This window comes from Narcine bancroftii, chromosome 7, assembly GCF_036971445.1.
Source record: "Narcine bancroftii isolate sNarBan1 chromosome 7, sNarBan1.hap1, whole genome shotgun sequence".
Taxonomy (NCBI): Eukaryota; Metazoa; Chordata; class Chondrichthyes; order Torpediniformes; family Narcinidae; genus Narcine; species Narcine bancroftii.
In genome coordinates, this window is record NC_091475.1 from 184,702,579 (window position 1) to 184,728,301 (window position 25,723).

At 38.1% G+C, this 25,723-nt stretch overlaps 1 protein-coding gene across 1 annotated transcript in view; it reads right to left on the reverse strand.

Annotated features, from left to right (window-relative positions):
* Positions 1 to 25,723, reverse strand: part of ccdc169 (coiled-coil domain containing 169) — a 72,666-nt gene that overhangs the window by 39,829 nt on the left and 7,114 nt on the right. The window contains exons 2-4 of the mRNA XM_069891686.1: positions 9,643 to 9,725; positions 7,947 to 8,057; positions 7,620 to 7,660 (exon numbers count right to left, since the gene is read on the reverse strand). Of these exons, the coding sequence (XP_069747787.1) occupies positions 7,620 to 7,660; positions 7,947 to 8,057; positions 9,643 to 9,725 (235 nt within the window). The remainder of the gene's footprint in view (positions 1 to 7,619; positions 7,661 to 7,946; positions 8,058 to 9,642; positions 9,726 to 25,723) is intronic.

The window sequence follows — 25,723 nt, forward strand, 5'->3', positions numbered from 1 at the left end:
TGAGCTTTGGTCGTGGGAAAAAGCTGTTTGTTAGCCTGGTTGTACTTCTGTATCTCTTTCCTGATGGGAGCAGCTAAAAGATGCTGTAAGGAGGGTGGAATTTTCAGAAAACAATCCTGATAGATCACATCAATGGGGTTGGGGGAGGGGGAGTAAAACGGGGAAGACTTCAGCTCTTATGGTCCTGTGGCTTGACCTCCGATCGATTTCTCTGCAGCGACCATACTGTAGAGCTCGTTGAAAGAATCAAAGACTTGTTGATCCAATCAAGGCTTTTATTAGCAAAAGACAGGAGCTCTTCACAGGTGGCTGACCAGTCTGGAATGATCCGACCTGGCTAGGGACACAATCCTTTAAGGCCCAGACAATAGGTGTGGCTTAGCTCTCAGCCAATCGCTGTAAGCACAGTCTAGATACAGTAACTATATATACTATGTACATTGGTGATCTTCTCTCTTTGGCTTGGCTTCGCGGACGAAGATTTATGGAGGGGGTAAAAGTCCACGTCAGCTGCAGGCTCGTTTGTGGCTGACAAGTCCAATGCGGGACAGGCAGACACGGTTGCAGCGGCTGCAGGGGAAAATTGGTTGGTTGGGGTTGGGTGTTGGGTTTTTCCTCCTTTGCCTTTTGTCAGTGAGGTGGGCTCTGGGGTCTTCTTCAAAGGAGGTTACTGCCCGCCAAACTGTGAGGCGCCAAGATGCATGGTTTGAGGCGATATCAGCCCACTGGCGGTGGTCAATGTGGCAGGCACCAAGAGATTTCTTTAGGCAGTCCTTGTACCTTTTCTTTGGTGCACCTATGTCACGGTGGCCAGTGGAGAGCTCGCCATATAACACGATCTTGGGAAGGCCATTCTGGAGACGTGACCCATCCAGCGCAGCTGGATCTTCAGCAGCATGGACTCGATGCTGTCGACCTCTGCCATCTCGAGTACTTCGACGTTAGGGATGAAAGCGCTCCAATGGATGTTGAGGATGGAGCGGAGACAACGCTGGTGGAAGCGTTCTAGGAGCCGTAGGTGATGCCGGTAGAGGACCCATGATTCGGAGCTGAACAGGAGTGTGGGTATGACAACGGCTCTGTATACGCTTATCTTTGTGAGGTTTTTCAGTTGGTTGTTTTTCCAGACTCTTTTGTATAGTCTTCCAAAGGCGCTATTTGCCTTGGCGAGTCTGTTGTCTATCTCATTGTCGATCCTTGCATCTGATGAAATGGTGCAGCCGAGATAGGTAAACTGGTTGACCGTTTTGAGTTTTGTGTGCCCGATGGAGATGTGGGGGGTTGGTACATTGGTGATAGATCTGTACTATCACACATACCATACCACATTGTGAGCCAGCCTGCCAGATGCTCTTGTTAGAGCTCCTGTAGAAAGCTGACATAATGATGGCTGGTAGCCTTGCCCGCTTCAGTCTCTCAGGAAGCGCAGTCACTGTTGCTCCTTCCTGACAAGTGAGGAGATGTGTGTTCACAATAGGTCACTAGTTACTGTAAGTGAACTCCAAGAAATATGGTTCACTCTACTCTCTCTATGACATAGTTGTTGATGTGTAGTGGAGGGTGCTCATTCTTGGGCTTCTTGACAGGTTAAGATGATTATATCTGACATGGCAATGCCTTACAAGATCTATCAATTCTGAGATAACTTTTAGGTCTTTAAAAGTTTTCTGTATTCATCTGACCAAAACTATAAACAAATGCCATCCTTATGACTTTATACACTATCTAAAGCTTTCAATTTATGGTGTTGAGATGCATGTTATTTTTATAGTTTTAATGGTGTAAATATTTCATGTCTTGATATACATAAATAGCAAAGTAGTGTATTCTCTCCCTTATGAAATAAGAATTCAAGTCCTCAACATTTTTATGTTATGTTTGGGACTCCTGCATAACAGACATGTTCAAATGCATGGGGACTTTTTAACTGGACATGCAAATTGATTTTCATTCATGACATCAATGGCTTCTACTGGTTGAATTGAATTTGTTGGATGATACTTGTCATATATATCAAGATAGAGTAAAAAAAAACTTTGTTTTGCATACTATCTAGACAAGTCAACCTATCTTTAAGTACAAAAGGCAGTGTAAAATGAAACAAAAAGCAAAGTATCTTGTTACAGAGGAAAAAGTTCAGTTAAACAGCATGATTTGTCTAAAGAGTGGTCCTTTCAATGGTCTTTAAATCTGGAAGTGGGTGTTGTCAGACTCCTGTATCTTTGCTTCATGGGAGACTGGGGTTGCTTCATGGGAGGTGGGGGAAGGCAGGGGGAGGAGAGGGTGGATAGGATGGTTCTTTTAATATGTTGGCAGCTCTCCCACAGCATCTGAAGGAATAGATGGAGTTGATGGAGGGGTGGTTTATTAATTCAATAGCTTGATTCGTTCAATTTCTTGGGCACAAGCTGTGATATATCTGTGCAGGATCTTTTGAAATGTACATTTGTTACTTGACATTTTTTGATAGCAAAGGCTGCCACACTCACAGTAGTATTTACACAATTGCTAAACATAATCTGCTAGAAGTCAAGCAGCCTCAGTGAGAAAAGAAGAATGGTTAATGTTTTCAGATTGAAATCCTTTATCGAAACTGGTTAAATGTAGTAGAGAAGCCAATGTAAAGAGTCAGGGAAGAAGGGGTGGGACAGGGACCTTGTATAGAATAGGGATTAAACCTCATGGCTATTCTTTCGAAAAGGATCTCATGTCATTTGTAATCTGGTCATCATACATCTGACCAAAGCACTTTTGGATAACAGTCTATTACATTGATGCTCTCATGTCCAAGACAGATAGCAAGGCAAACTCTTTCTAATATCAGTTAAATGAGTGTGCCAGAGCAGACTGTAGTACACATTTGTCATTGTTGCCCATATGTGAGCTGCAGTGTTTCAAATGTGAATTCGATTCTATTGTGCAAACTTTTATTAGATTGTTGATGAATTAAAAAGAGTCTTACAAATCTTACATGGTTCAATGTAGACAGAGTTTTATGCAAGGCAAAGCATAAACCTACTAAGCTTTGTTGAAATCTCTATCCAGAAAATTAATTTGCACTGCGCAATCTTTTCAAACTATGTGTGACATTGTCTAAAACACAATTGGGTTTTTTTAAATATATTTATAACCCAGTAGAAGCTGATTCCAGACACTGAAACCTATGCCGCTTAATTACATTCAATTAATCTGCAAGCCTGTACGTTTTGGAGGGTGGGAAGAAGCTGGAGCACCAGGTCAAAAACCACGCAGGTCACAGGGAGAACGCACATAACTCATCGGCAGCGTCTGGTTTGAATCCCTTCGTTGACAATGTAATAGTTTCGTGCTAATCGCTACACTAACCGTGCCACTTCCAACTTTTATACCACTTGCACTGGTTCGGCCCAGTCCTATATGATGCATGCATTCAGAGAGGCTGTTGGATGTGTATTATTTAAGATACCATGAATAACTGGTGTCAACTGCACCATACTGTGTCACACATACACGACTTGTGAATGAGTGGCTTGGGTTTTAACACTTGTCCAGGTCTTGACTCACACACTAAGCCCTTCTCCAACATTTTTCAACCTGGGCTGCAGAAGGGCAGTACAAGGCAGCAGTATTAAGTGGATCCTTCATTATTATTTAAATCCATCGCACCCCTCTCACCTCTTCTCCATATCCTTGCGATTATTTCCATTTTTTGTTAATGACCCTGTTTTCCCAACCAACTCCCCCCCACACCTCCAATATTCTGACACCAGTCCTAATGTCTTGATTATTCCTCACCCTGCCCCACCTCCAATCTCCTCCCTAAGACATTCTCCCAGCTCTTTAAACATCATCATGACACCAATCTCTTCCTCAAGACCATACCTCCAATTTATCATTGGCCTCGTTGATATACTTCAAATCTTCTCCATTGCCAATTCCTGATCACCCCTGCTTGCTCTGATGTTCACCTCATTCTTTTGCCACCCTCTAACTTCCACCAGCCTTAGATGTTGATCTCTTCCAGAGCATCTTCTCCATCCTTTCTCCCACATCTGATAATTCCTCCAGCCTCCTCTGATTCATAACTTCTCCCCAGTCCTCAATGGTTTTCTCCCTGCTCCTTTCATTCTCTGACAATTATCACATCCCAGATGACCATATACTAACCTCCCACCTCTCTCCGGCTCTCTTGTTAACCTCACCAGTCTTCGCACAGATCATCCCTCTCCACCCTCCAATCTGCTACCAACACTCTCTACAACCTCCACTCACTACTACAGTGTGAGGTCATCGAGGACAAATCTTCAATCTTGATTGATCTGCGGGCTTTTATATTCATGCCATGTTGGGCATCTGTACAGTGGATTATCTTGAGGCTATAATGATCCGTTACAAGAATCTACAACAGGTGTTCAATGAGTGGCATGAAAATATGTAGTGAAGACATAGCCCCATGAATCACCAGTATCTAGTTTCTGACAATTTAAATAAAGATCAAAAACTTCCGATACACTGTTACACCACTGGCCACATCTACTTATTAAGAATAAGAAAGCAGACTGGCTTGTGAAGCTTGCTATTCCGTTTATTAAGATTGTGACGGCTCTATTAGTTCTGCATTATTTTCCAGTATTACTTCCAGATCCCTTGATTCTGTTGTTGTCCAGAAATCTATCCATCTCTGTTTTGAATGAACACAATGACAAAGACTAGCCTTTCAGCCCAAGCAGTCACTGTTGGCGCTTATGTCATTGTTGACTCCTCACATCCAAATCTATCACCATAACCTAGACATTCTTTCTCCCTCATGTTTTCTCAGCCTCCCCTTAAGCACATACTATATATGCTTCTGAATTTTCTATTGGATTTCTTGGCAACTATTTTTTTTGGTAGTACCTAGTAATGCTTTTCCATTAAGATGTTTAATAATTTTTGAAGACAAATCATTAGGTTACCCAGATTTTTCTGAAAATAAAAGATATCCTTTTATTGTTTCATTCTTCTAACTTCTTTGTGCTGAAGTAAAGACTGCAAACTAGGTTAAAGAAACATAATGAAGTGAAACATGAAAGTCTGCAGAGGCCATATTGTAGTAAAAACAGGATCATAATAGTTGGCTGAAGGATTTTATTTTTAGCTAGGAATTTTGATTAGAAAATAATTTAGTGTGCCAATCACATTATTTAAATGAAAAGTGGTGAAGAATTACATATAACTACTTACAGCACAGAATAGGCCAGTTCGGCCCTACTAGTCTATGCCGTAACAAATTCCCACCCTCCTAGTCCCACTGACCAGCACCCAGTCCATACCCCTCCAGTCCTCTCTTCTCCATGTAACTATCAAGTCTTTCCTTAAATGTAACCAATGATCCTGCCTCAACCACGTCTGTCGGAAGCTCATTCCACATCCCTACCACCCTTTGCGTAAAGAAATTTCCCCTCATGTTCCCCTTATAATTTTCTCCCTTCAATCTTAAACCATGCCCTCTAGTTTGAATCTCCCCCACTCTTAATTGAAAAAGCCTATCCACATTTACTCTGTCTGTCCCTTTAAAATCTTAACCACCTCTATCAAGTCCCCCCTCAATCTTCTACGCTCCTGAGAAAAAAGCCCCAGTCTGCACAACCTTTCCCTGTAACTCAAACCTTGAAATCCTGTCAACATTCTCGTAACCTTCTCTGCACTCTCTCTATTTTGTTTATATCTTTCCTATAATTTGGTGACCAAAACTGTACACAGTACTCCAAATTTGGCCTCACCAATGCCTTGTACAATTTCATCATAACCTCCCTACTCTTGAATTCATCTGTGTTGTGGTTGGGAGAAGGGAGAATCATGATTGAAATGTTTCTCTTTTACACATTCTTAATAAGCTTTGTCGCCAAGATCGACTGTGGGTGCATTTGAATGATGCACCATTAAGCAATAAGCTATATCTATGGAATTGCACAAACATGGAGTTAACTTTTCGAGGAGACAGGGAAGTGAAGGAAGAAAGTAAGCATTTTGTTTGCAGTACATCTTCCTGTTGGCAGAAATTAATCTGCTAACACCAACCATATCCTGCCTCTGTGGAGTTACTATTAACTATGCTTGGCTAGCACTCTTACTGCCAGAGGATGCTTTAACACCCACGCACAAGCCTGTAGGAAAGATTGATATGGAAATTGTGTCTAATTACTTTCTCATGAAATTGTAATTCTAGATCTCCAGCTGTCCTGACATATAAAAATGACTCAAATATGCAAAAGGATCACACTCAGTAGATTCTAAAATAACACTGGCAATTTTTTTTTAATGTTAACCCTTAGCTCACTACAGGAGTTTCAATGGCAGTCTTTAAATTATCAATTGTTTACTTACCCCTTGAATGTTAAACATAAAACTATAAATCACACAATACACACTTGTCCAAAAGTAATTTTCTCATTTTTAAGAATGTGACCATAGGATGCAAGGGTAGGCAAGTTTTTTGAGAGTGAATGATAATTAAATAGCAAGTTTTTAATTGTTCTTCCAGAAGATGTGGATGCCACTGTCTGGATCAGCATTTATTATAATTTCTTTGAAACGTCAAAGAACAGTCAAGAATCAACCATGTTAGTGCACGTGGAATCATACCAGGTTGGCAGGTTCCTTTCTCTGAAGGACATTAGGCAATGAGAAGAGTTGTTTCACAGTCATAATTATTCATTTTATTCCATATATTAATAGCATTCCAGGTCACTAAATCGTCCAGGTACAACCACTGCACTACTGTACTATTTTTTCAATCTCATTAAGGAGTATGAAACTCTCTCATGGTTAAGACAAGCAATACAACAGAATTGAAGGAGAACCTTCATGCAAGGGTGAGAGAAAAATAGATGGGATGAAAATGTGTTGAATGGGAGGGTCCTTGATGGAGGTTCAGTGCTACCAGATACAAGACTTTAAGAGACCTGCAGTTCCACATCCAACAGCTGTTGTATCCTTGCCATTATTGCTGAACAAAATACAACCTCCTTAGACCTCCAAATAAAAATTTTCTGCATCTATATATCCTGAGATGGGACACAAGGGTTTGATGTTGCCATTTCACATTCCCCTGGCTTCCACCAATGTCTTTCACAGCTTCTCAAAGCACAGGTACAATGGAAACCCTAGATTTCACTCTATGGCAGTATATTGAGTTGTCAATATATGACAGATTATGTTGGGTTTTATATTGTATATAGATATGTTTAAAAGGAGATAAATTGTGGCAGTTTTTTTTAAGTGTAGGTCACATATAAACACTTCAAAACAGATCTCATTTAAAATACTGGAGCTCTGTTCAAGTTAGACAGGCCAGTTCCGAGTGCCTTTGCAAAAGCTTTGGGAAGTGCCTATAGAGACTTCACTACTGGATTGTTGTTTTGAAAAGCAACAGATGAAAGAACTTGGAGGATTAGGTTCGGAGCTGCAGGCTGTCTGAGTGCAGTTTCCTGTTCTAAGAGGGTCATGTGGTTTTGCAAGCAGGGAGAAAAAAAAACAGGCTTTTTTCTCACAGAGAGAAAGCATTGTTCATAAAATGAATTAATACCACATCTGTAAATATAATAATGACGTATTGTGTATTTATATAGTTTCAACAAATTTCAAATTATCATACTTACCACTGGCATCTCCTCAAATGAATATACAGAAGACAATCTATCTAAAACAATAATGTAAAATAATTTAATTCAAAATAATTCAGCTCAGTAAAAGTTAAACTAACAGTTATTCACTAATTACAAAAACAAATGTTAGCAATGGATATTTTGTCTGTATATTTATCACCTTTTAAGTTATTCTATTCAATGTATTTTTGATGTTTTGAATTTACTTTGCTGTTGACCAGAGTTCAGCCTGTCGGAAACTACATTAATCTGATTTTTTGACCCAATCTGTAGTAAATAAAGTGCACTAAGAAGAAAATTTTTTTTTGTGTAAGTACGTACCTACAGGATTGCCACGAGTACACTCCAATTTCTCTTCTAAAATCTTGATTTGCCTCTCCAATTGTAGATTCAACTCTTCTTGAGTTTCATACCTGGTTTTCCATTCATTTCCTTAGGATGAATGAAAAAAAACTTGGCATTGCGTTATGGTGTGTGGGTTTGGAGTGTAGCATTGAAAGTATGCATGGAGAGTTTTGCTGGTGTACTTACTACAAATGATTAATTCCTTTGTCAAAGGAAGATATGGGTGGACAATAAATTATCTCCTTACAGTAACACCCACATACCACACAGGCTTTCAAGTTTGATATTCTAAATTCTAATGTAAATTTTATTTACACTGTTCTCTGAACTTATTTGGTGCCTGTTCCCTTCTGCACAAACATGTTTAGTATTGCAATATTTAAGCAAAGTAGATCACTTAAAATAAGGTTTCCAAGCTAAAATTACAATATTGGAATAAGCTTTACTTACAGCTGAACTTCAGATTTGACATGCATTACAAATCCCACTGTGCATTAACAGAATGAAGGTATAGATGGGTTCATTTCTTAAGGTCCCTGAATCTGGTGATAATTTAAGGGAACATACAAGGTTTTACCCAAGAAATTTTACTCTGGTCACATTAGCACCAATAAGTCCAGACAGACCAAATATCACGGTGGTCATATGAAATAGCTGTTGACCACAAAAAAACAGGGGATCAGATTGTAAATGTACACAAGAAATACCATCCCTATCAATTTCTCTCCTCTCTCAACTCACATCTAAATAAATATACATTTGAAGTATTTATTATACCACCAAGGTCAGCATTTATTGCCTGTCCCTAACTGCTCTCAAGGTGATGGGGAACTCCCTTCTTGAATCATCTCAACTCTTCCAGTGAAGAACCCTCATGGTTCAAGAACAGTTTCTTTCCAACTCTTGAACCTCCCTTTGATGCACTAATCATGGACTGCTTCGACAGCTCCAAAAAGAATCTGTCTACACTATTGCATGTCACATTATTGTACTTGGATTATTGTGAATATTTATTATCTATTTTCTGTACTTATTGCCTCTTTTAATTTAATTCAATTAATTTAATTTTTTTCCTTACAAGTTCCTGTTCAATTGCAGCAATTAAGAAGTTTGGTGTGCAGATAGTTTATATAATGTGTAAGACAACATGCTCATTACATTATCATACAATCCCATAATGCTCGTGGGAGAGGATTCCTAGATTTAAACCCAGTGACAATGAAGGATCGGTACAATAATTCCAAGTATGGACAGTGTGTAACTTGCAGATGTTTGGGAAGTGCTGTGCTGATCTAATTTTCTCAATGCCCACTATAAACTCAGTCTTCTCAGTCTCTCTCCTTTAAATCATTTACTTGCTTAAGTTTTTAGTGAACTATTTGTTTCAACCTTTGCTTTGTTTGAATTTGAAAGCTACTTAGTTCAACACCAGAGAATTTGCCTGGTGTTTCACCAGGCTTATCATTTCCAGTGAGAAAAGTGTTTATTTTTTAATCTAATAATGCCCTTTCAATCCAGCAAAAAAAAGGTCCTTATAAGATATTATGCAGTCATTTGGGGTACATCGGCACCACTAATGGCGATGCTATCAAAGAGTTTTCATTTCATTGAAAATTATGATCATTCTTAAAATGCAAGAATAGACAAGCAGAAATTAAAATTTTATATGTACCTTCCTCTTCAATGGTGTCCATTTGCTTTTCCAATTGAGATACAACGTTTCTTAGTCCGGAAGCAGATTGATCAAGCATGTCTCTACGTTACACACCAAAGAAAATGCACAAAATAATCAGCTGTTACAACAAAAAATTGTACGTGTCTTTTTAATGAAAATAACATTTGGTATTTGTACATTGTACTAATTCCTATTCTATACAGTACTAAATTTTACTGTGTTTGATCAAAGTAAGTATTTGCATTAACCCATTCAACATTTACATTAAATAATAGGCTCAAAATAGTGTGGTTACTATGGTTTCCATGAATACATTCAGGAACTATCTCCAATATATTTCTACAAAATTAATATAGAATTGCCACTGACATAAAACATTTTAGAAATTATCAGAAAAAAACATTTGCAACCACACTTACAATTGCCATTATGCATTCTTTTAACATTTATTGCACTAATTTACTAAAAATTAAAGGGAGCAGATAGCATTCTTCCATGTTAGTAGCCCACATTGAATTAGATGAGCATAAAATTCTCCATATGAAAATTCCCAGTCTAATTCCTGTGGTACAAAAATTAATAGCACCGAATAGCAGAACTAAATTAAACATTGAGTAAGTTTGCTGTCAACAGATGGCATGGAAAATTAATTGCTAAAGAGGACATAATGTGAATTCTCATTCACAAACTTACCCCATGTTAAAATGCTTGTTTTTTTTTTAAACTATGTTCCTTGTATTGTGTCGCGAGATATCCATATTTTCTAAAATATTTTCATAAGAACTGATAGAACAGAGGTAACAACAATAAATGAACTCAACCACTGAGGGGAAATTGTTTGTATCTTCAGCGCAATAGTTAATGAGGAACCATTGCAACTTGAAACCTTAACTTCACCTCATACTGTGCCTGTGGTTCCTTTGGAAAACCATAAACTACATTACTTCATGAGGCCATTGAATGTTACAGATATGCTAAAATAATCACATTTATTAAAGATAAAGTGGACATTTTGTTGGTGCTGTTATGATGAAGCAGATCTAGAAACATAGGTAACACAGTACAAGTGCTACATCACATTCACATTAATTTTAGCACAGGTACTGTGTCTTCATGATTGCCCTTGGGCTCATTCCTAGTGGTACATTTCAACTACATTCACATTGGTGTGAGGTTACATCAATGTTAAAGTCTTGACATTTAGGATTAACCTCAGGTCCAATCAAGTTTTATTTTTTATTTTTCACACCATAAACCACACTGACCAAGATACATACATTTTCCTTTTCAAATATATACAGTGTCATTTTCTCCCGCCCCCTCCTCCCATCCCACCCTCCCTACCTGCGGGGGGGCAGGTAGACATTCATTTAAAGTACAAAATCTCAGATACATTAAAACAATCAAACAATGTTGTCATTCAATAAAAATAAACAAGAAATTCCACTGAGTTAATTCTTTTCATTTCCTTCTCCTTTCGTTAATTTAGGTGGTAGATGTCCCCGGTAGGTTTTCTCTATTGTGTTTCATGTATGGCTCCCATATTTGTTCAAATATTTCAATATTATTTCTTAAATTATATGTTATTTTTTCTAATGGAATACATTTATTCATTTCTACATACTATTGTATTCTCAAATTATCTTCCAATTTCCAGGTTGACATAATACATTTTTTTGCTACGGCTAGAGCTATCTTAACAAATCTTTTTTGTGCACCATCCAAATCAAGTCCAAATTCTTTATTTTTTATGTTACTTAGGAGGAAGATCTCTGGGTTTTTTGGTATATTGTTTTCTGTAATTTTATTTAATATCTGGTTTAGATCTTCCCAAAATTTTTCTACTTTCTCACATGTCCAGATTGCATGAATTGTTGTTCCCATTTCTTTTTTACAACAAAAACATCTGTCAGATACTATTGGGTCCCATTTATTTAACTTTTGAGGTGTAATGTATAGCCTGTGTATCCAGTTATATTGTATCATACGTAACCTCGTATTTATTGTATTTCTCATCGTTCCAGAGCATAACTTCTCCCATGTTTCCTTCTTTATGTTTATATTTAAATCTTGTTCCCATTTTTGTTTAGTTTTACCATTTTTTTCCTCATTCTCCTTTTCTTGCAGTTTAATATACATATTTGTTATAAATATTTTGATTGTCATTGTATCTGTAATCACATATTCAAAGTTACTTCCTTCTGGTAACCTCAGACTACTTCCTAATTTGTCCTTCAAGTAGGATCTCAATTGGTAATATGCCAACACTATATCTTGAGTTATATTATATTTATCCTTCATTTGTTCAAAGGATAATAATCTATTTCCTGAAAAACAATTTTCTATTCTTTTGATCCCTTTTTTCTCCCATTCTCTAAAGGGAGAATTGTAAAAGGGAGTAACTGATTTTGCGTCATTATTAGTTTTGGTAATTGGTAATTTGCTTTATTCCTTTCTACATGAATCTTCTTCCAAATATTGAGCAGATGATGCAATACTGGAGAACTCCTACGTTGTACCAATTTTTCATCCCATTTATATATGTGTTCAGGTATCTTTTCCCCTATTTTATCTAGTTCTAATCTAGTCCAATCTGGCTTTTCCCTTGTTTGATAAAAATCTGATAGGTATCTTAATTGTGCGGCTCTATAATAATTTTTAAAGTTTGGCAATTGTAAGCCTCCTTGTTTATACCATTCTGTTAATTTATCTAGTGCTATCCTTGGTTTCCCCCCTTTCCATAAAAATTTCCTTATTATTTTCTTTAACTCCTTGAAGAATTTCTCTGTCAAGTGTATTGGCAATGCCTGAAATAGGTATAGTATCCTTGGGAAAATGTTCATTTTAATACAGTTTATCCTTCCTATTAGTGTTAATGGTAAATCTTTCCATTGCTCTAAATCGCCCTGTAATTTTTTCATTAGTGGATAATAATTGAGTTTATATAGATGGCCGAGATTTTTATTTATTTGTATACCTAGGTATCTTATTGCTTGCATTTGCCATCTGAATGGTGATTCCTTCTTAAATTTTGAGAAATCCGTGTTATTCATTGGCATTGCTTCACTTTTATTTACGTTAATCTTGTAACCCGACACTTCTCCATATTCCTTCAATTTCTTATATAATTCTTTTATTGATAGTTCTGGTTCTGTGAAGTATACTATCACGTCATCCGCAAATAAACTGATTTTATATTCCTTGTCTTTTATTTTAATCCCTTTTATATTATTTTCTGTTCTTATCAATTCTGCTAGTGGTTCTATAGCTAACGCGAACAATAAGGGTGATAGTGGGCATCCCTGCCTTGTTGATCTGCTTAAGTTAAATTGCTTTGATATATATCCATTTACTGTCACTTTCGCCAATGGCCCCTTATATAATGCTTTAATCCAATTAATATACTTCTCTGGTAAACTGAATTTTTGGAATACTTTGAATAAATAATTCCATTCTACTCTGTCAAAGGCCTTCTCTGCGTCTAAAGCAACTGCTACTGTTAGCACTTTACTCCCTTCTACTGCATGAATTAAGTTAATAAATTTACAAATATTGTCTGTTGTGCGTCTTTTTTTAATAAATCCAGTTTGGTCTAGATTTACCATTTTAGGTACATAATATGCTAATCTGTTTGCTAATAGTTTAGCTATTATCTTATAATCTGTGTTAAGTAATGATATTGGTCTATATGACGCTGGTGCGAGTGGATCTTTCCCTTGCTTTGGTATTACTGTAATTATTGCTGTTTTACATGAATCTGGTAAGCTTTGTGTTTTGTCAATCTGGTTGATTACTTCCAGGAGGGGAGGAATTAATAAATCTTTAAATGTTTTATATAATTCTATTGGGAATCCATCCTCTCCTGGTGTTTTATTATTTGGTAGTTTTTTTATTATCTCTTGTATTTCTACTATTCCAAATGGTTCTGTTAATTTATTTTGTTCCTCTATTTGTAATTTTGGTAGTTCAATTTTAGTTAAAAATTCATCTATTTTGCCTTCTTTCCCTTCGTTTTCAGTTTGATATAATTGTTCATAGAATTCTCTAAAGTTTTCATTGATCTCCGTTGGATTATATGTGATTTGTTTGTCTTTTTTCCTTGATGCCAATACCATTTTCTTAGCTTGTTCTGTCTTAAGCTGCCATGCTAGAATTTTGTGCGTTTTATCCCCTAGTTCATAATATTTCTGTTTTGTCTTCATTATGTTCTTCTCCACCTTATATGTTTGTAGTGTTTCATATTTTATTTTTTTATCTGCCAATTCTCTTCTTTTAGTTGTATCTTCCTTCATTGCTAATTCTTTTTCTATATTTACTATTTCCCTTTCCAACTGCTCTGTTTCCTGATTATAGTCCTTCTTCATCTTGGTTACATAACTTATTATTTGCCCTCTAATGAACGCTTTCATTGCATCCCATAGTATAAACTTATCTTTCACTGATTCCGTATTTATTTCAAAATACATTTTAATTTGTCTTTCAATGAATTCTCTAAAATCCTGCCTTTTATGTAGCATGGAGTTTAATCTCCATCTATACATTCTTGGAGGGATGTCCTCTTACTCTATTGTCAATATCAAGAGTGAATGGTCCGATAATATTCTAGCTTTATATTCTGTTTTTCTTACTCTATCTTGCATACGAGCTGATAACAGAAATAGGTCTATTCTTGAGTATGTTTTATGTCTACCCGAATAATATGAATATTCCTTTTCCTTTGGGTATTGTTTCCTCCATATATCCAAAAGTTGCAATTCTTGCATCGACTTAATTATAAATTTGGTTACTTTGTTCTTTCTGTTAATTTTTTTCCCAGTTTTGTCTATATTTGAATCCAAATTAAGATTGAAATCCCCTCCTATTAATATTATGTTCCCTTGCGTATCTGCTATCCTCAAAAAAATATCTTGCATAAACTTTTGATCTTCTTCGTTAGGTGAATATACATTGAGTAGATTCCAAAACTCCGAATATATCTTATATTTTATCATTACATATCTCCCTGCTGGATCTATTATTTCCTCTTCTATTTTAATTGGTATATTTTTACTGATTAATATAGCTACTTCTCTTGCTTTTGAATTATACGACGCTGCTGTTACATGTCCTACCCAATCTCTCTTTAATTTCTTGTGCTCCAATTCAGTTAAATGTGTTTCTTGCACAAATGCTATATCAATTTTTTCTTTTTTCAGTAAATTTAGCAGTTTCTTCCTTTTGATTTGGTTATGTATTCCATTAATATTTAAAGTCATATAGTTCAACGTAGCCATTTCATACTTTGTTTATCTTCCCTTTCAGTTTCTCCATCATCACCTTTCCTTCTTATCCATTTCTGTTTTCTTGTTTTGAACACTTTATAAGAAAACATTTCTAAAACATCAAACATTTTCCTTATTTTCCTACTTAAAACTTCTTTAACCCCATTCTCCCCTCCCCCTCCTGAGTTGCCCTTTATCCCTTGCCGGGCAACCACATCTCCCCTCTCCATTTGGATTTGCGAATTCACTCGCAAGCGTCAACGGATTTTGCAGTGACCGTAACTCCTCCCCACCCAGCCCCCCCCGGAAAAGATTTCAATTTTCATATATAACAAAGGTCACTCTTTTAATTCCCTCCTTATTCCCTCTATTCCCTTATTAATTCTTATCTATACTCTATATATTTTCCTCTAAATACAGATACACTCATGTATACACATATATATATATATATATATATACCCATATACTCACATACATATAGTTCGTGATCATTTTTACTCTCATTACATGTCTTCATCTTTCTGCTTGTTTTGTAGTTGTTCTGCAAATTTTCGTGCTTCCTCTGGATCCGAGAATAGTCTGTTTTGTTGCCCTGGAATAACTATTTTAAGTACCGCTGGGTACTTTAACATAAATTTATATCCTTTTTTCCATAAGATCGTTTTTGCTGTATTGAACTCCTTCCTCTTCTTCAGGAGTTCAAAACTTATGTCTGGATAGAAAAAACTTTTTTGACCTTTGTATTCCAGTGGCTTTTTGTCTTCTCTTATTTTCTTCATTGCTTTCTCCAATATATTTTCTCTTGTTGTATATCTTAAAATTCTTACTAGAATGGATCTTGGTTTTTGCTGCAGTTTTGGTTTCGGGGCTAATGTTCTATGTGCCTTCTCTACTTCCATTTCTTCCTGTAATTCTGGTCTTCCTAGGACCCTGGGGATCCAATCTTTTATAAATTCTCTCATATTCTTGCCTTCTTCATCTTCCTTAAGGCCCACTATCTTTATATTATTTCTTCTATTATAGTTTTCCATTATATCTATCTTCTGAGCTAACAGCTCATGTGCCTCTTTAACTTTTTTATTAGATTCTTCTAATTTCTTTTTTAAGTCCTCTACTTCCATTTCTACGATTATTTCTCGTTCTTCCATATTTTCCACTCTTTTTCCTATCTCTGATATGACCATTTCTATTTTATTCATTTTTTCTTCTGCATTCTTAATTCTTCTTTTTATCTCATTAAATTCTTGTAATTGCCATTCTTTCACTGATTCCATATATTCTTTAAAAAAAGATATATCCATTGTCTTGCCTTTCTCTTCTTCCTCCATTTCTTTCTGTTCTTCTTCTTCTTCTTCCTCTGGGTTGACCATCTGTTGTTTCCTTGTTTTCTTTTTCCCCTCTTCTTTCTTGTTGTCGTTATTTTCCATGCTCTGCACCTGTTGCTGTGTTGCAGGTGTCTCTCTCAGCTGTGGAGATCGACTCCGCAGCTGTTCCCTCCTCCCATCAGTGTGTTTTTTTTCATGTGCGGTTGCGCACTTTTACTCGGCTCTGCGAGCCATTTTTGTAGTCCCAAGCCCGGGACTTCCACTGACCTGAGGGAGCGGGCTTCTCTCTCCACGGCGGGCCTCCTCGGACAGGTAAGGCCTCCACCTTCTTCTTCCGACGTTCTTTCATCTTCTCTTCTTCCCGTTGTTTTCGACTTTTCTCTCTTCGCTGCCATTTTCTTCTCACCTTTGTTTTAATTTTTACTCTTGTACCTTTGTGTTTTATGCGTTTCTTTTCAACTTTTCCGGAGAGGGCTGGAATTCCCTGACCGGCCACTACTCCATCACATGACTCCTCAGGTCCAATCAAGTTTAGTGTCATCTAATTTTATATGTATAACCTGACGAAACAGTATTCTCCGATCCTCGGTGCAAAACATGCACACCACCAGACATAACGCACATACAGACAAATAATACATATGCAGGTCAAGAATTCATATTAACAAACAAACAAACAAATAAATACTGTTTCATGAATATGAGAGCCTCGGATGGTTAGCATGAGCAGTTCTTTTGGTTGTTCATCATTCTCACTGCCTGTGGGAAGAAGCAAGTTGGTGTTGGCTCTGATAATCCTGTATTTCTTTCCTCACAGGAGCATCTGAAAGATGCTGTGTGCAGGGTGGAAGCCTAAATTATTTTTTGTGCCCTCTTCAGGCAACAATCCCAGTAGATCATGTCGATTGGGGGGCAGGGGGGTGGGGCGGTGTGGAGGTTTGGAGACTCCAGTGATTCTCTCTGGCACTCATGGTTCTGTGTATTGACCTCTGATCCATTTAAAACCATAGAACATTACAACACAGAAACAGACCCTTTCATCCCTTCTAGTTTGTGCAAAACCATTTTTTTTGCCTAGTCCCAGACCCGAACCCAGTCCTAAACCGTCCATACTTTTCCCATCCGAGTGCCTGTGCAAATTCTTCTTAAATGTTAAAATTGAGCCTGCATTCACCATTTCATCTGGCAGCTCATTCCACACTCCTAACACTCTCTGTGTGAAGAAGTTCCCACTAAACTTTTCCCCTTTTACCCTTAACCCATGTCCTCTGGTTTGTATCTCACCTACTTTCAGTAGAAAAAGCCTATCTACATTAACTCGGTCTATCCCCCTTAAAATTTGAAATACCTCTATCAAATCTCCCCTTATTCTTCCTCCCGCCAGAGATTAAAGTCATAACCTGTTTATCCTTTTCCTGTTTTTCAATTCCTGACATCCAGGCAACATCCCAGTAAATATTCCCTGCACTCTTTCTACCTTATTTATAATCTTTCCTGTAGTTAGGTGACCAAAACTGCACACAATGCTCCAAATTTGGCTGCAATAATGTCTTATACAACTTTACATTAACATCCCAACTCCTATTCTCAATACTTTGATTTCTGAAGACTAATATGCCAAAAGCTCTCTTTACAACTCTATCCACTTTCAGGGAATTATGTACCTGTATTCCAAAATCCCTTTATTCAACTGCACTCCTCAATGCCCTACCATTTACCTTGTATGTCCTTCCAAAATTCAATACCTCACACTTGTCTGCATTAAATTCCATCTGGTATTTTTCATCCCGTTTTTCCAGTTGGTGCAGATCCCTCAGCAAACTTTGAAAACGTTCTTCACTGTCCACAAGGCCTCCAATCTTAGTGTCATCTGCAAATTTGCTGATCCAATTTAACACACTATCATCCAGATCATTGGTGTAGATGACAATCAACAATGGTCCCAGTACCGATCCCTGAGGCACACCACTAGTTACAGAATCCATTCTGAGAAGAAATCATCCACCACTACTCAATGGCATCTTCCATTCAGCCATTGTCGAATCCAATTTTCTACTTCATCATGAATACCTAGTGTCTGAACCTTCTTGACTAACCTCTCATATGAGACCTTGTCAACAGCCTTACTAAATTCCATGTAGACAACATCCACAGCCTCTCCATCGTCAACTTTCCTGGTTTCTCTGCAGCAACCTGATTCTTCCAGGAAACCTTATTCTGATTAACACATTCCTCAAGAAGTAAAAATAGCCTGCAATGCTCTCAAAGTCAGGAATACACTCTATCAGAAACCCTGTCTTAGATTCCTTGCAGGTTGTCTTTGCAGATACATGCTACTGATAACATTCTGTAGTTTACTACTTCATTGCAGAAGATATGGAATGTTCTACTAGCAGAGTGGGCAAACTCCCTTTCTTGATAAATGCATGTTCTCATATCGAAAAAGCACTTGGAAGATCATTAATTTTTTTTTCGTGTGTCAGGCCTGTTTTTATATCACATTAGCTCTGTTTTCTAAATCATACAAGTCTGGCCCCCTGGGCGAGTCGCACCACTGATCAAGGAGCTTAGTGTTGGAAACTGCTGCCATCAAGCTTTCTCAACATTTTTTTTCTAATGGAATACATTTATTCATTTCTATGTACCATTGCTGTACTCTCAGGCTCTGATTTCCAGGTTGACATTATACATTTTTTTGCTACAGCTAAGGCTATCATAATAAATCTTTTTTTGCACTTCATCCAGTTTGAGGCCTAATTCTTTGCTTCTTATATTACTTAAAAGAAAGATCTCTGGATTTTTTGGTATTGTATTTAATACCTGATTTAGATCTTCCCAAAACGTTTCCACTTTCTCACATGCCCAAATTGCATGTACTGTTGTTCCCGTTTCCTTTACAGCGAAAACATCTATCTGATACTGTTGGGTCCCATTATTTAACTTTTGGGGTGTGATATATAGCCTGCGTAACCAATTATATTGTATCATGTGTAACCTCGTGTTTGTGTTACTTCTCATAGTTCTGGAGCATTACATAATTTAAAAAATAAAGTCACAGTATTCGAACAAATTTGGGAACCGTACATAATTTAAAAAATAAAGTCACAGTATTCGAACAAATTTGGGAACCGTACATGGAACACAACAGAGAGGGCCTACCGCGGACCTCCACCCTCTAAAATGATAAAAAGAGAAGACGAAATGTGTGTAAAAGTAGATGACACAATTTTCTTGTTTATTTTAATTGTGTGGTGACATTGTTTAATGGGTTTATTGTATTTTATATGTTGAACGTTTAGTGGGTAGGGAGGGGAGTGGGAAAAAGGGGAAAAAATGACACTGTGTATATTCAAGAGGGAAATGTTTATGTGTATTTTGGTTAATACATATGGAATGAGCTGCCAGGAAAAGTGGTTAGAGCCGGGTGCAGTAACCACATCTAAAAGATATTTGGTTAATGGATAGGAAAGTTGCAATGCAGACCAATAGAACTAATTCAGGAGCACCTTGGTAAGCATGGATGAGTTGGGCCGTAGGGCCTGTTTCCATGCTGTATGTATGTTCATAGTGTGAAAAATTTTTTAAAAATTAAAAAAGCTTTCTCAACTTGCTCTATCACAAGAATTCACTGTTCTTCACATCGCTTCTCCACCTTCACCCCATCTGAAAATTAATTTATATCCCTTCCTCAGTGCTGAACCTGCTGAGTTTTTCCAGCATTTTCTATTTTATTTCAAATTTCTTTGTTTTTCTCCCATTCTACAGTGCTAGTTGCATTCTTAGAACTTCTCATTCATTTGTCAAAAAAAATCCCTTCCAAAAAACGTTAACTCCACTGTGTTGTGATTTTCCACTATTGTACATATTTGCCAATTGTAAATTACATCACCTTTCCTGGTTGACCCTGCTCTCATTGGCTAGCTCATGACTCCTCCCTTTCTTCTCCGTAAAAACTGTCATGCCACAAGCCTTCCCCCAGTTTGAATCTGGGCCAGTGTGAGTGACCATCACAGGGATGCTGTCCATCTCTTGCAAATAGAAGTCTTCAGTTACGGCAACTTCAGTCTTTGTGCGATTGATCGTGCATCACACACCCTCAATAATTCATCTTAGAATACATAGAATCAATAGTACATCCCGTGTCTATGTGGGTTTTCCCTGGAAGCTCCGGTTTTCTCCCACTATTTAAAACATACTGGGTGTGTAGGTTAATTTGCTCCAAATTGGGTGGCACAGACTCGTGGCTAAAATGGCCTGTTACTGTGCTGCATGAATAAATTATAATTAAAAAATTGCCCTTCTGATGTTGTCAGGTCAACATAATCTCCACAGTTTCCTTCTCCAACCTTTATTAATTTGTAAGGTCACCTTTTAATTCATGGGATTCTTTCCAGGACCAAGGTGATTTTGACAGATTAAAACAAATGGCTTGACTATTTCAGGGAAAATCACAGTACTAGGGCATTAACTTTTAAACAATTAGTCCTATTCTTGACTCAGTGGGCTGAATAGCCTATTTTTGCTCCTACGTCTTATGGGCTTATGTTTGACTTTCTCATTCCCTCTGGTTATCTTTGGTTTTAATAATATGTGCTTCATAATTGAGCTTCCTGGACAACATTGTTTAATGCAAAAGCTGAGTTATTTTTCCCAGGCTTTCCTGTGTGAAGATTTAAAAAGGTCTGTATTCAAATTGTTAAGCTTGTAATCTTAGATCAGCAGGAAGCACCAAATGATAACAATCAGACCTTGAAAATAATGCAAAAAAAAGAAACACAATCAATTGAACATACAATTCATTCTTGACACACTGGCAGCAAGCTGGTTTTTAAAATTAAATGATGCTTTTCTACACCTTTAGCACAAAAGTTGCTTCACATTGATCATATAAAATCCTCCGAATAATATAAAAGAGGTTTTGTGCAGCTTTAATGCGTGTCCAGAAACAAATCCATGGCAAGAAGTGACAGACAGGCATGGGTAAATCAACTGGTTCTTTTAACACAGAATTAGAATTGACTTAATGTACATTTGCTAAGCTGATGACATCAACATGCTGCATTTTTAATGCCTTATCAATAAGCGGTATCAGCAAGATTCTCCTTCCATTAAAACTCCACATTCTCTGCTGATCCTCGACTTCACCATCTGCTGTGGCTTTTCTATTCTCCTGGTGTCAATCACTCACAATGCTACATGGCCACTTTGCACTATCATTATTTTACATCCTCTACTGCAGTGGTTCTCAACCTTTTCCTTTCCACTCACATAAGTATTCCCTATGCCATAGGTGCTCTATGATTAGTAAGGGATTGCTTAAGGTGGTATGTGGGTTGAAAGAAAAAGTTTGAAAACCACTGTTTTAATCATACCTTATTGACTCATTATGTGCATGGTTTCGTAACTCCAAAGGAAATGGCCCAATGACAATTTTTCTCAAGCCAAATATTTCAGTAACAATTGGGTCTAGAGCAGTGATTCTCAACCTTCTCTTCCTACTCACATCCCATCTTAAGCAATCACTTACTCATCACAGAGCACCAATGGCATAGGGATTACTTAAAGTGGTATGTGAGTGGAAAGAAGGTGGTTGAGAACATTGATTTAAAATAAATATATCTACATATTTGGGATGGTTTACTCAGATATAGGATACCATTCATCAATCTCATAGCCTGCGGGAAGAAACGCTTTCCCTGCCTCGCAGATCTGATTTTGATGACCCTATGTTGCCTCCCTCCCTAAAACAATTTTACTTTTACAGTTTCAACTCTTCTGTTGTGGTATGTTTGCCTAATCACTCAGTCACTTCCATCTTTCATATCCTTGTCTTGGGCAAACTTTTCTCAATCTGGTCATTTTTTTTTGCGTGGCCCTCTCTCTCTTCACCCTCTCAATCTAACTGTTGCAACCCACTCTAAAAACATTAACACAAAAGTAAACATAACCTGCAATAAAGAGAAGGTCTGCACTGTCATGGTTCCTGTTTTCAAGTAAAGCAGAGTGAATTGTAATATTTTGGTGTTCTAGTCAATTTTCAACATCATTAAAAACAGACTTATGCTTATTACCATATCATCATTTGCGAGCGCCAGATGAGCACAAAGTGGCTGCTACATTACTTATCTAACTGAGACAAGACCAATTTATAAAGTGAAACATGAAAGTCTGCAGATGCTGTGATTGCAGTAAAAACACAGAAATGCTGGAGGAACTCAGCAGGTCTTGCGGTGTCCATAGGAGGTAAAGATATACAACAACCTACATTTCGGGCCTGAGCCCTTCAAGGTATGGAGATCAGGATGTGGCCAGGTGGAGGGGGCACAGAACTGCTTTGAGGGAGGCGGCCACCCACTACGGTCCCGTAAATATCAAGGAGCACACCGTGCGGGGACTGGCTACATCAGCAAGTGCATTGAGGATGTCACCGAGATCAAATGCTTCACAACCAGGGCTAACCAGAAACCATGGTTGAATGCAGAGATCCAGGCACTTCTCAGAACTTGTGATGCTGCCTTCAGGACAGGAGACAGATGGCACTAAGATCAGATAGGGCTGAACTCTCCCATGTAATTGAAGGCCAAGTGTGGGTACACACCAAAGATCCACAGACAGCTGTTCGACACCGGCAACAGGAGGCACATATGACAAGGAATCAAGACTATAATGGATCACATGTCAACCCTGCAAGTTAAAGATATTGACACCTCCCTTCCAGACAAACTGAACATCTTCTATGAACAGTTCAATGAGAGAACAGGCTGTCTGAAGAAAGCTCCGTGTCCCACTGATGAACGAGAGCCCAGCATAGCTGTGGTTGAGGTGAGGAGAACCCTATCTAAGATGAACCCACACAAAGCAGCAGGACAAGACAACATACCTGGTCAGGTACTGAAGGACTGTGCAGACCAACTGACATTTTCATCACATCACTGCAGCAGTCAATAATCCCTACGGGTTTCATCCCAGTAGCAAAGAGGGCTCAATGACTGTCACCCTGTGGCATTGATTTCAACTAATATGAAATGCTTTGGACATCTAGCAATGGAACATATCAAAGCACATCTCCTAGAGACATTGGACCCATTTCAATTCACCTATGGATGTAACTGTTCCACTGATGATGCTATAGCCTTGTCCCTCCACTCCGTCTTGACCCACTTGGAGGATGGCACCTAAAATGCCAGATTGCTCTTCATCGACTTCAGCTTGACATTTAATATCATTCCCCAGAGGCTGACAGTGGAGCTGTCCTTACTGGGACTCAGCATCTCTCTATAACTGAATTCTAGACTTCCTAACAGAAAAGTCTGGATCGGCAGCAGAACACTGAGCACCATCATGTTGACCACTGGAGCATTTCAGCCTGTTCTTGTTCACACTAACTGACTGCAACACCAGATCCAGCTCCTTCTGAGACATCAAGTTCCAGATGACATAACAGTAGATATGGTGTGAGAATAATAATCTGACTCTCAATATGGACAACATAGACAAGACAAAGGAGATGATCATGGACTTCAGGAGGACCAGGAATAACTACCCTCAACTACACATTACTAACTCAGTAGTGGTGAGAGTAGAGCATCAAGTTCCTTAGAGTTCACTTTAACAAAGTGACCTATCCTGGACACACGTCTCTTCAATCATCAGGAATGAGCAACAGAAAGTACACTTCCTAAGAAGACCGAGGTGGCAAGGCCACTGGCCACCATCCTGTTGACTTTGTAAAGAGCTCTCTCAAAATGTACTGGCCGGCTGAAGAAGGCACACACAATCATTGATGACCCCTATTTCCCCACATACAGCATCTTTCAGCTTTCCCATCAGGAAAGAAATTTAAATTTAAATTGCAAATTTACACATATAGCACTTTTACAGGCCCTTCCAGCCCATAAGTCCATGCTGCTCAAATATCCCAATTAACCTACAAACCTCGTACATTTTGAAGGCTGAGAGGAAACCGACACAGACGTAGGGAGAACATACAAACTTTTTATAGACAGCACTGGATTCAAACCTGTGTCCCAGGCATTATAATAGTGTTGCGCTATCCATGCCGCCTCTACGCTGTCTGTGTCACCAGGTGTATCAGAGCCAGAACCACCAGGCTGAGAAACACCTTCTTCTCATAGACAGTGAGACTGCTGAATGACTGAATTTACTGCTGGTATTAACCCTCCAAGCCTCTACTATTTATTAAACAATGTACAGTATAATTATTTTTATATATGTACTCCACATATATATCATTTGTGTGTTTGAATGTTTATGCGCTGAAGATTAGAGAGCGTTGTTTTGTTGGGATGTACTTGTGCTACTAAATGGTAATAAACGAACTTGTTCCTCCAGCAGTTACCACAATTATAAAGTGTTTAGAGTGTTTGGAAGACAATCAAAGCTTTGAAAGTCTGTACATAATTGTCATTCTTTCTTTCTTCAAAGGAAGCACAGTAATAATGATAATAGTTATGAGTTTCTTACATTGAAATTCTTGTCAAACAGTAGTACACATGAAAAAAATGTGTTATATCTCATGCATGAACTCTGACAATAAATGTGAACTTTGACATTAAAAAGAGATAATACAGTATATTTCTTCTTTGGCTTGGCTTCGCGGACGAAGATTTATGGAGGGGTATGTCCACATCTGCTGCAGGCTCGTTGGTGACTGACAAGTCCGATGTGGGACAGGCAGGCACGGTTGCAGCGGTTGCAAGGGAAAATTGATTGGTTGGGGTTGGGTGTTGGGTTTTTCCTCCTTTATCTTTTGTCAGTGAGGTGGGCTCTGCAGTCTTCTTCAAAGGAGGTTGCAGCCCGCCGAACTGTGAGGCGCCAAGATGCACGGTTGGAGGTGATATCAGCCCACTGGCGGTGGTCAATGTGGCAGGCACCAAGAGATTTCTTTAAGCAGTCCTTGTACCTCTTCTTTAGTGCACCTCTGTCTCGGTGGCCAGTGGAGAGTTCACCATATAACACGATCTTGGGAAGGCGATGGTTCTCCATTCTGGAGACGTGACCCACCCAGCGCAGTTGGGTCTTCAGTATATATACAGTATATATACAAAAGCTAAATGCATAATAAAAATTCACAATTACCACAGTAAAAGAAAAAAAAGTGGCAGGTCTTTTTGTTGTGTCAGAATGGACAATGATTAGTGCAACATGGAGGTTCAAGAGCCTGAAAGCTGATGGAAAGAAAGTGTTCTTTAACCAAGAGGTGCGACCAGGATGATGTCAGTCCTTTATGATGATGGCTGCCTTCATGACGCAGCGCCTCGTATGGATGTCTTTAATGAATGGAAGGTCAAAGCCTGTGATGGATCTGACTATGTTTATTACCTTCTGCAGCCTTCTGTGTTCCTGGGCACTCAAATTACCAAACCAGATTATGATCCAACCAGTCACTATACTTTTCACAGAACACTGCAGAACTTTGACAGAGTATTCGATAGTATACCAAATCTCCTTATACTCCTTAGAAAGAAG